The sequence below is a fragment of the Stomoxys calcitrans genome, chromosome 5, assembly GCF_963082655.1.
Source record: "Stomoxys calcitrans chromosome 5, idStoCalc2.1, whole genome shotgun sequence".
Taxonomy (NCBI): domain Eukaryota; kingdom Metazoa; phylum Arthropoda; class Insecta; order Diptera; family Muscidae; genus Stomoxys; species Stomoxys calcitrans.
In genome coordinates, this window is record NC_081556.1 from 42,684,303 (window position 1) to 42,696,139 (window position 11,837).

At 38.2% G+C, this 11,837-nt stretch overlaps 1 protein-coding gene and 1 pseudogene across 2 annotated transcripts; one reads left to right on the forward strand and one right to left on the reverse strand.

Moving 5' to 3' along the window:
• LOC106087158 (probable cytochrome P450 6g2) lies at positions 1-8,689 on the reverse strand (annotated as a pseudogene).
• On the forward strand, positions 3,298-4,659 carry LOC106087159 (geminin). 2 transcript variants are annotated; one of them, XM_059370068.1, is made up of 2 exons: positions 3,298-3,402; positions 3,529-4,659. In XM_059370068.1, exons 1-2 carry the CDS (start codon positions 3,381-3,383, stop codon positions 4,161-4,163), a joined length of 657 nt encoding a protein of 218 aa, XP_059226051.1. In that variant the 5' UTR covers positions 3,298-3,380; the 3' UTR covers positions 4,164-4,659. The 2 variants fall into 2 exon arrangements, with proteins under 2 accessions (XP_059226051.1, XP_013107546.2); XM_013252092.2 differs by having other exon boundaries at positions 3,315-4,659.
• Positions 8,690-11,837: the final 3,148 nt, after the last annotated feature.

The following is an 11,837-nucleotide window of genomic DNA, read 5'->3' on the forward strand; positions in this document are numbered from 1 at the left end:
TATACTTATAGAGCAACTTTATTCCAATGTATTTCTAAATGCTTACAACTTTATTAATGGATCTCTAATTAGGTTTAAATAGATACCCCCATCCGATTGAATAATTATAGCACGTGGACTTAATTTCATCTCTGGCATGGTTTCCTTGCAAGGTGTAACATAGTGGTTGCGGAAAAAATTTATGAGACCAACTTTGGTTTGCAACAAACCAAAGCGTTCACCAATACAATTGTGAGGCCCAATTCCAAATGGCATGCTAGGCATAAGATTGTTGTGTAGCTTGTTGTCGGGATTAAAGCGATCGGGTTCAAAACTATCAGGATTGGGAAAATACTAAAAAAAGAAATGCAAAACAAAAATTATAAGCAATTTCAATGTTGAGCGAATAATCATACCTGTGGGTCCCTCTGTATAGCACTGGCTGGTATATAAACTGGCATTCCCTGCGGTATGGTAAAATCAAAGTAAGGCTTCAGCGAATATCCTTCAGCCGCGGTGCATTCTCTATCAAGAAAAGGCAACGGAGGATACATTCGCAATACTTCCAGTATGACATTATGTAAAAGTTCATTTCGTTAATTTGTTTCATTTCGTTAATTTGCTCATAGCTAGGTTGGCCATCGCTACTTTCTTGCAATACACCTCGAATCTCGTCTCGCAGACGTTGCTGAATATCCTGGCGTTTGGCCAACTCATACAAACTGAAGGACATGGTAGCTGAGGAAGTCTCAAAACCCGCTGTAAAAAATATAGCCGCTTGTCCTATCACCAAATCCATGTCATTGGCAAAATGCGTGGGATCACGTTGAGCCTCTTTCACGAAATTCACCAACACATCGATGAGATCATTGCGATGCGTTGCAGATTTCATGCGCTCCTTAATGACATGGGTCATAGCGGTGCGCAAGAAATCACTTGTTTCTGAGGAAAATGTTTTGAAATGCAGCGGCTTGACTAGCTGTGGAACGAAAAACATAGCGGTAAACTCCAAAGCTCTGCGATAATTGAATTGAAAGACTCGAGCCCCATTTCGGCGAAACTCTCCTTTGGGATCTTCCAAACTATTGGCAAGGACGCCAAAAGCAACCGATGCAATAACATCGGTGGTAAACAGAGCATTGATTTCTTTAACCTCATGCACCTGGGAGACATCGGTTAGGGTGCATAAGTATTTATCCAAATTGCGACCAATCTGAAATAGAGGGGAAAGGAAATTTAAATAACTTGAACTAGGAGGGGAGGGCACGGTCAGTGTGGCCACAACAAAAAAAAATCCGATAAAAAATTTTCAAAAATACCCAACTAGCTCTTCTAAAATCGCTTACACCAAGTTTCGAGATGTCTTTGACCACTTGATCTTTCCAGCGGACTTTTGGTCTTTCCGGTTTGCTTGTACCACCGTGATCGCCTTCAAAAGACTTCTGTCAACATGACACAGCCAACGCCACTATTATATTTTGAGCACTTTACTATGCTAACGTCATCATAAACCCCTTTTACACTGCTCATTAAATCCGAATTTAAGGCTCCCGTCAGCTGATTTCATAAAGGGAAAACAGATGATCAAGTCATAAAATCCGGATTTAAAAAGCAGTGTAAACGAGGTTATACAGCTCACACAGATCGTGCTTCATACGACGCCGATACTCTCCATCAATGCAAACTGGTCCGTAAATCGTTTACGAAGAATCTTTGTCTCAAACACTTCAAGCACTCCCTGGGCTTAAAAGCTTAAATCGAGAGATCGGTGTATATGGCAGCTGTATCGAAATCTGGCCCGATTTGGGCCAAATTGAAGAAGGATGTCAAGTGGTCTAATACAACTCGCTGTCTTAAATTTCGGCGACATCGGACAATTAATGCGCCTTTTTTGTGCCCAAAACCTTAAACCGAGAGATCGGTCGATATGGCAGCTATATCCAAATATGAACCGGCTAAAATGAAAAGGGATATCGAAAGGCCTAACACAACTCGCTGTCTCAAATTTCGGCGACATCGGACAGTAAATTTTCCTTTTATGGGTCCAAAACCCTAAATCGAGAGATCGGTCTATATGGCAGCTATATCCAAATCTGGACCGATTTGGGCCAAATTGCAGAAATATGTGGAGGGGCCTAACACAACTCACTGTTTCAAATATCAGCGACATCAGACAATAAATGCTCCTTTAATGGTCCCGAAACCTTCTATGAAGAGATCGGTCTATATGGCAATCGGTTGGCCGTGCCGAATTTGGTCCAAATCTGGAACGATCTGGGCCAAATTAAAGAAGGATTTCATTTAGCCATATCCAACTCACTGTCTCAAATTTTGGCAAACCGGATAATAAATATGGTTTTTATGGGTCCAATACCTTAAATCGGTGGATCGGTCTATATGGCAGCTATATCCAAATCTGGACCGATCTGAGCCAAACTAAAGAAGAATGCCAAGTGACCTAACACAACCCAGTGTCTCAAATTTCAGCAAAATCTGATAATAAATATGGCTTTTATGGGCCTACCACCTTAAATCGGCAGATCGGTCTATATGGGGCTATATAAAAATATAGTCCATCTTCGAACTTAACCTGCCTATGGACAAAAAAGATTCTGTACAAAGTTTCAGCTCATATCTCTATTTTTAAAGACTGTAGCGCGATTCCAACAGATAGACAGACGGACATGGCTAGATCGTCTTAGATTTTAACGACTTTATTTATTTTTACGTCCTTTATTGGGTCGTACATGGATATTTCGATGTTTATACCCATCACCCATCCTTCGTATATACAAACAAATTGCCGAACACATTGAAACCCTCCAAAAAATACATGGGCCGTCCATCTGAAAAAATTCTAAAATTTATAAAATTTTTAAAATTTCAGGCCAAATTTGATTAGAAATGCCCCAACTTCAGCACTGGGCACAGTAACATAACCTTTGAAAACTTATGAACATCCTGTAATCGGCAATATATAGGCATAAATTATTATTAATGCTGTATTTTAGCATGTATGTATTGCTATTTGTGCTGTCACTTTTTGTATCCCCAACAAGACTTTGGTTATGTTCGTCAGATATAAACGAGAATAAATATGGTGTAATGGCATCTTTAAATGTAAATTTTGTAATCTATTTCCACTTCATAACGGTTCGCTAATTTCAAAGTGTAAACATCCTTTATTATGCCTGCTATGCCATCTTTTATGAATTGCCAGTAATGGCGCCATCTGTTGTCGATTATTACACACTAACCAACTGCTGCCAACTTCATAATGTTTGAAAAAAATGGCGCGGCATTTGACATTTGAAGAAGAAAAAGATAAAAACCACCACCATTTTATACCATACGATCTCATGCCGTAAAAAAAACACAACAGACAATTTGAATTCCAACAGATGAAAGCGTCCTCGATCGCGCGTGAGTAAACAGTCAAAAAATATAAAAAAAATACACAACGTTCGAATTTTGTGATTAATTTATTTAAAACAACAACAAACATTCCAATTGCCGCTGTGAAAATGTCCAACGTTTCTGCAAAGAAAGTCTTCATCAAAATTGAATCGGCGGCCGAACAACAAGAACATCTCAACAAACAACGTAAAACCCTTAAAGTCTTGCAGGGGGTAGCCACCGATAAGGAGAACTTGACGGGACGTCCACAATTAGACAAACTGAGTCGCCTCAAAGCAGCCTCCGAGACCAGCACATTGTCTGCCAGCACAGACCATGCCAAGCGTAAAAAGATTGAGACACGGGCTGCAGAGACTCAAACAAGTCCCAGCAAAGAGGCATCCACAAGCCAACAAAAGAAAATTACCGCTGAAGATCTAACTGGTGAAGCAAAGCCCAGTGAGCATTATTGGGAACGTTTGGCCGAGAAGCGGCGCGAGGCTCTAGAACAAAGCTTGGACGAAAATCAACGTCTATATGAGCGCATTGAAGGTCTGGAAGATGAACTTAATACCTCACGAAAGCAGTTGGAAGAGGCACATCATTTGGTAGCGGTGCTCACAGAAATGTTAAACGAACCTGAAGGTGAAGCAGACACTGATGAAAAAGAAGAGGAAGAAATAGAACACGAAGAAGAAAAACAAGCTGAAGAATCTACAGACGATGACAATTCGGATGATAATGCAAGTGAGGAAGAGGAGGAGGCAACACCCACCAAGAAGGACTAGTGCATATATGTATAGCCAATCTAATAAAACTTACACAAACATCGCTCTATAAACAGAAAAGACTTATCTAGAGGTGAGTGGGAAGTGCACAAAGATTTCGGACAACTTCTTCACCATCCCACTTTATTCCTTAAAAAAAATTTCCTTAATGCTTAGTTGAGTTTTTTATTATTACGATTACGATCTTTGATTTAGATTTAACAACTTTGTATGTATGTTTTAAGCGATCACAACTGAAACTGCTGGCTGATCTTGATATTGTTGACTTGACAATTTTTGTTTTAAAAAAAATATTGAATTTCAGTTTGTAATCGATTTATCTTCTTAGTATTGATGTTCGAATTCCGATCCTTGTCTGTATCATCATACGATTGTTACATATTCATAAATCATTTTCACACTTAGCTTTAGAATGTATTCCTCCTCTCGATATGCTTTAGACAATCACGTTTTATTTATAACTTTTGAATCAATAAACTGTTAAACTTGAAAAAGACATGTCCACCTTCATTAACTTTAAAACCTTCTCATCATTATAGACATAAGTTTTTAATACATTTTTTTTTTTTTATAAAATAAATATACCTTACATAAAAAAACTTAAAAAAATTCATTTTTTAATTTTTTTTAGTGAATTTAAACAATCCTAGATGTGTGTTTTTGGGTTAAGCTGAAAAGGGGACCCACTTAAGTAGCAAAACAGCCTTATAGCCATCCGGAGAGAGATATTGGAACCTGTCAGTGGAACGAAGATTTCCGTAAACTTGACGAATAATTTCTACCAAAAAAGCAAAATTTGCCAATGAACATTCCATTAAGAAACAGGGACAATCTTCTCACATATCAATCAGTGCTGTCCGATTCAAGTTTAAGCTCAATGATAAGGAACCTTCTTTTTATAGCCAATTCCGAACCGCTTGCCGCTGTAGGACACCTCACAAATGTCGCCATTGCTGAAATTTTTATACCCACCAACATAGGATGGGGGAAACTAATCTAATCGTAACGCGTAAAACTAGCTGATTGAAATTTTGCACAGATACTTACTATCGATGTACGTCCTTCGGAATTGCAAATGGGCCATATCAATGCAGATTTGAATATAGCTCCCATATAAACGAATCTCCCGATTTGACTTCTTGAGCCCCTAGAAGCCGCTATTTTTGTCTGGTGGTGTTCTGTTAAGACTACCAACAATTGTGCGGTCCATATTGGTCTATAACCTGATGTAGCTCCCAAATAAACCGATCTCCCGATTTGACTTCTTGAGCCCCTGGAATCCAAAATTTGTATCCGATTTGGCTCAAATTTTGCACATAGAATTCTTCTATGACTTCCAACAGCTGCGCCAAGTACGGCCTAAATCGGTCTATAGCCTGATATAGCTCCCATATAAACCGATCTCACGATTTTACTTCTTGAACCCCTGGAAGCCGACATTTTTGTCCGATTTGGCTGAAATTATGCACATAGTGTTCTGTTATGAATTCCAACAACTGTGCCTAGCACGGTACAAATCAGTCTATAACCTGATATAGTTCCCATATTAACCGGTCTGTCGATTTTCCTTGTATGGTTCCTAGAATCTTTAATTTTTGCTTGTTTGACAAAAGTTTGGTATGTAGAATAAATCCATCCAGAATCCATGGTGGTGGATTCCCAAGATTCGGCCCGGCCGAACTTAGCACGCTTTTACTTGTTCTCATTTAAATTAATAAGAAATATTTTCACAAAAGAAAAACAGTAAGGAAAGGCAAAGTTAGGCGGTGCCGACTTTATAATACCCTACACCTACCTATAGGTACAAAGTGGGAGCTATGTCTAATTCTGAAATATTTTTGATGGACCTCGCCGTATGTTTTCAGATGGGTTATTAAACAATCCGTATCACATTTCGAGCAAATATGTTCAAACAGTATTAACTACAGTTTACAAATGACAACATTATTGCAAATTACCCAAAATTTGACGAACATATTGGGTTGCCCATAAAGTAATTGCGGATTTTTTAAATGAAAGTAAATGCATTTTTTATAAAACTTATAATGAACTTTAATCAAATATACTTTTTTACACTTTTTTTCTAAAGCAAGCTAAAAGTAACAGCTGATAACTGACAGAAGAAAGAATGCAATTACAGAGTCACAAGCTGTGAAAAAATTTGTCAACGCCGACTGTATGAAAAATCCGCAATTACTTTTTGGGCAAGCCAATGTATATGGGAGCTATATCTAATTCTAGACCGATTTCCAGCAAACTTCTCAGATAATGTGGTATTCGTCGAGAAAAGCTTTGTGCAAAATTTTGGCAAGATTGATCAAAACATGCGTTTGCAGTGGCTCTAGAAGTGAAAATCTGCGATATATATACATGACAAGTATATCTAAATCTGAACCGATTTCTATGAAACAAAATCCCGGTTGCCAAATTTCTAGAGAGTCGGTTAACAAATGACCATTTTATTGCATTATTACTGCTAATCGGACGAACATATATATGGGAGCTATATCTAAATCTGAATCGATTTCTATGATATTCAACAGTAATGTCGAGAGTCGTAACAAAATCTTTCGGGCCAAATTTCAAGAGAATTGGTTAATAAATTACCATTTTATTGCATTATTACTACAAATCGGACGAATATATATATGGGAGCTATATCCAAATCTGAACCGATTTCGGCTAAACTTTATAAATATTGCGGAAGTCGTCGAGGAAAGCGTTGTGCAATGTTTTGGGAATATTCGTTAATAAATGCCCTTGCAGTGGCTATAAGAGTCAAAATCAGACGAATATATATATGGGAGCTATATCCAAATCTGATCCGATTTCTACGAAATTTACCAGTAATGTCGAGAGTCACAAGAAAATTCTTCCAGCCGAAATTCGGGAGAATCTGTTAACAAATGGCCATTTTATTGCAGTATTACTGCAAATCTGACGAACACATATATGGGAGCCATATCCAAATCTGAATTGATTTCTATAAAATTCATCTGTAATTTCGGGAGTCATAAGAAAATCCTTCTTGGCAAATTTCGAGAGAATAGGTTAACAAATGACTATTTTATTGCTGTATTACTGCAAATCGGACGAACATATATATGGGAGCTATATCCAAATATGAACCGATTTTTTTCAATTTCCATAGGCTTCGTCTCTAGGCCGAAAAACATGCCCATACCAAATTTGAAGCCTATCGGTCCAAATTTGCGACCTGTAGTTTGTACACAAATTAACATGGACAGACGGACAGACAGACAGTCGAACATAGCTAAATGGAATCAGAAAGTGATTCTGAGTTGCTCGGTATACTTATCAATGGGTCTATCTCTCTTTCTTTTGGGTGTTACAAACTAATTCACCAAGTTATAACACCCTGTACCACAGTAGTGGTGTAGGGTACAAAGATTTGTTCGTTTGTATTGCCAACATCTCTGGTCAGCTACCCTGTAGTGTAAATTTCAACATTCTTCCTTTTCTTTTTTTGGAGCGTTGGTGTATCAGCCAGCATCGCATTATTCCTTTGTATGCCAGCACGCTCACATAGAACAACAGGGTTCATCAATCCCATGGCAGCCGGTTGTATGTACCGGATTGACCCGATGAATTCCTTCATCGGCAAGGGCTGCCGCTTCAGTGTACCACACACTGCTACTACAACAACTACAACAACAACAGGGTTCATCAATGTTTTAATCAGACATTAAACTGAACACAGTGGTACAAACGGAAATTATTTTTAAAACGCTCGTTATATTCAAACAATTTGTAAATGCGCATCTTCTGTTGGAGTTGACCTTTGGATAAGTACGAATATGTGTTAGGAAAAGAAAGAAACAAAACAAACAGTTAATCTGCGTTGATTTTAAATGGTCACAGGCACGAGACTTCTTGTCACGCAACATCAATTTGGCGAAACGAAGGAGAAATTTGCATTTATACATTTTTAATTGACTGACACTTTAATTACAGGGCTAGGGGTATCTACTACCATGTTTAACATTGACAAACTACATTTTTCATCTCTTTTTCACTCACCTCTTCCACCAAATGAAACATTTGCTTTATTTTGCCACTGGTAAAGACCGGAGTTAATTTCGCTCGAATTTCTTTCCATTTGGGATTTTTAAGGAAAAATAGATTATTTCCCCCAATGCCATCAGTGTGAGGATCCGATGCGGAATAACGATTTGAAAACATATTGAAATCCTTTATCAAAACATTTTTGATCAAATTCAAATCTCTTAGCAGCAGGCCAGGACGATGGAAGACATAAATGCCTACACAGGGCGTAGAATCCTTGACACTGTCATATAGATGCTTAAAATGTGCACATGGATCCTTTTGCCATAGGGCAATCTCTTTGAAGTTTCCAAACAAAGGATGTGGTTTTATAAAGGGTATATTTTGGCGCTTCCAGTATTGATTGCGATAACTTAGCCATAGCCAAATAACCGAAGTTACTGTTGCAAGGAATATGAAAACTTCCGTTAACATTATTAAGAGTTAACCACTCGGGGGGGTTTAAGATATGAATTCTAACTAAAGTCTTATTGATGAATTGGTTTATCTTTTATACATGCTATGGCTACACCATTTCACAATGCTGAGGTTAAGAATTATTGTACCTTTTTATACCCTTCACCACTACTGTTGTACAGGGTATTATAACTTAGTGCATTTGTTTGTAACACCCTAAAAAAAGAGAGATAGACTCATTCTTAAGTATACCGATCGACTCAGACTCACTTTCTGATTCAATTTAGCTATGCCTGTCTGTCCATGTTAATTTGTGTACAAACTATAGGTCGCAATTTTCATCCGATCGTCTTCATATTTGGTACGGGCATGTTTTTCGGCCTAGAGACGAAGTCTATTGAAATTGGAAAAAATCGGTTCAGATTTGGTTATAGCTCCCATATATATATATATTTGTCCAATTTTCAATAATAATGCAATAAAATGGTCTTTTATTAACCAATTCTCTTGAAATTTGGCGGAAAGGATTTTGTTATGACTCTCGACATTGCTGGTAAATTTCATAGAAATAGGTTTAGATTTAGATATAGCTCCCATATATATATTCGTCCGATTTGCAGTAATAATGCAAAAAAATGGTAATTTGTGAACCGATTCTCTTGAAATTTGGCAGGAAATATTTTCTTACGAATCTCTACGTTAATGTTTAATTTCATAGAAATCTATTCAGATTTGATTATATAGCTCCCATATATATATTCGTCCGATTTGCAGTAATAATGCAAAAAAAAAGATAATTTGTGAACCGATTCTTTTGAAATTTGGCAGGAAGGATTTTCTTACGAATCTCGACATTACTGATGTTTATCAGAGAAATCGGTCCAAATTTAGAGAAATATCCGCAAAAAGTAATTGCGGATATTTCATATAGTCGGCGTTGACAAATTTTTTCACAGCTTGTGACTCTGTAATTGCATTCTTTCTTCTGTCAGTTATCAGCTGTTACTTTTAGCTTGCTTTAGAAAAAAAGTGTAAAAAAAGGATATTTGATTAAAGTTAATTCTAAGTTTTATTAAAAATGCATTTACTTTCTTTTAAAAAATCCGCAATTACTTTTTGGGCAACCAATAAATTAAGCTCCCATTTATATGTTCGTCCGATTTTGAGAAATATTGCAATAAAGTGCTCATTTGTTAACCGATTCTGTCGAAATTTGTCAGAAAGAATTTTTTTCCAACTCCTAATATTACACTTGAATTTCATAGAAATCGGTTCTAATTTAGATATAGCTGGCCTATATGTATATCGCCCGATTTTCTTTCCTAGAACCACTTCAAGCGCATTAATTTACCCATCTTGTCAAAATTGCGCACAACGCTTTCTTCGACGACTACCAAAATATCTATAAATTTTGGTCGAAATCGGGTCAGATTTTGATGTAACTCCCATATATGTTCGTCAGATTTTGGGTAATTTGTAGTCATTTGTCAACCGATCATTGAGCTCGTCTCGAAAGAGAAACAAACAAAAATTGTCAAATTTAATGAAAAAATTGAAAATGAAAAATTCGGCAGAGCCCAGCCAGGATTCAAACCTGGGCACACGAAGCAACAGCGAGAGCCATTGCCGTTATCTTAGCGTTCGAAGCCATCAATACAACTTCCAACAGAGGCACAAAATCATGTGTAGTACGGAAGAAGTGTAATTTGTCACAGAAAGAATGTCTGTCATTACACAAAAATACATGCATTAGGAAAATGTACAGCTAATAGACAGGGTTGTCGAGTGTGGTTAATGTGCTAATTGTATCATAGATGCATTTTCACTATTAATACGATTCAAGTCTGACCTCAAAGTTCCAACCTGTGTGGTGCTCACAGCTATCCCGTGCCAAGATGATGTATATGTTGACATATGCTAGCGATAAAAGCAACTCGATTTACCGTACATAATCGCCTCCTGTTAGCTTGGTACTAGTTCACACATTCTGTGATTGCTGGGACTGTGTTGTGATGCGTGGACAATAATGGAATTTGGTCTGTGGACCCGTCATTCAAAAGCTTCAGTTGGTACTTATGAAAGGGTCCTCTATTGTAATAGTGTATCTCTGATATTCAGGTGTGATCCTCGATTTTAATCGCTGTCTTTAGTTTTAGGTCCGAAACTCTTGCTAGTACAACTTGTTTCCCCATCTTTCTTAATATATTCCACCTTGACGCTTATCTCCTTGAGATCATACCAATATTCTTCAGCAAGATCCAGTTATTCAGTTGGATTCTTTTAAATTTTTCTACTTTCTTGAGGGAATAGGAAGAAAGGTAATGCTAATTTAAGGTTTTCTTATTCAATTTTTCCCCCGATTGGAAACGGTGTAGCGATGTAGCAATCGGATGGTTTTAGCGTCTTTAATAAAGCGATAACATACACAATAGATATGACAAGTGAATGTTAAGCGTGTTATATGTGTCGTATGTGGCTGAACTCTGTCTTTCATAGCTTGGTTGCAATATAGACATGAAACAAAGTATAACTAAAAAAAAAATGCTTCCAAGTTCGGCAATGGTGAAGGCTATACGCCCTAATTCTTTAGAAAAATTACACACTAGAAAAGGAGGTTCAAAATTTCGGACTCGCAAGTTAACCGATAGGAAGGATTTGGGGTAGGAACGGTACGCCGAATTTTTATGGCGGTTGTTCGGGCTCTGAAAAACGATGCCCTTCGCAGGTTGAAAGAGATGGACGGTGCTGACGGTACTGGGGGCTATGTCGATGCGGGAGCGGCGGCTCTACCAGGCTGTCAGGAGGCGCTGAAGGCCCTAGCGTCGTGGCACGTAAGGTCGAGACTGGTTAGAAGAAGCAAGAAGCATCTTCGAACCGTGGGAAAAACTGTCGGGCTCTATTGTATCCTGAGCCATCGTGGGGAATGGTCCACCGGACTAATCGCCGCGGGATCGTTATGGCCATTGGTTATTTGAAGGCGCCAATAAGTCGCCTTGTCATATCGAACATCATAGGCACTCAGCATTTGTGCAAGCGAAGGTGCCGCTCGGCCTCTCACTGAGACTCTCCACTCGATACCGCCGAATTCCCGCGACTGCAGTTGCGGCAACCCCGTATATGGAGCATCCCATTATCCGCAACCTGTCGATGCACCCGGTAGCTCTCAGCTGAGCTGCTCGCTGCTTATTGGCG

What these genes read in the sequence shown, in the direction of transcription:
- LOC106087159 (XM_013252092.2), top strand. Translation starts at nt 3,504, where the DNA reads ATGTCCAACGTTTCTGCAAAGAAAGTCTTCATCAAAATTGAATCGGCG.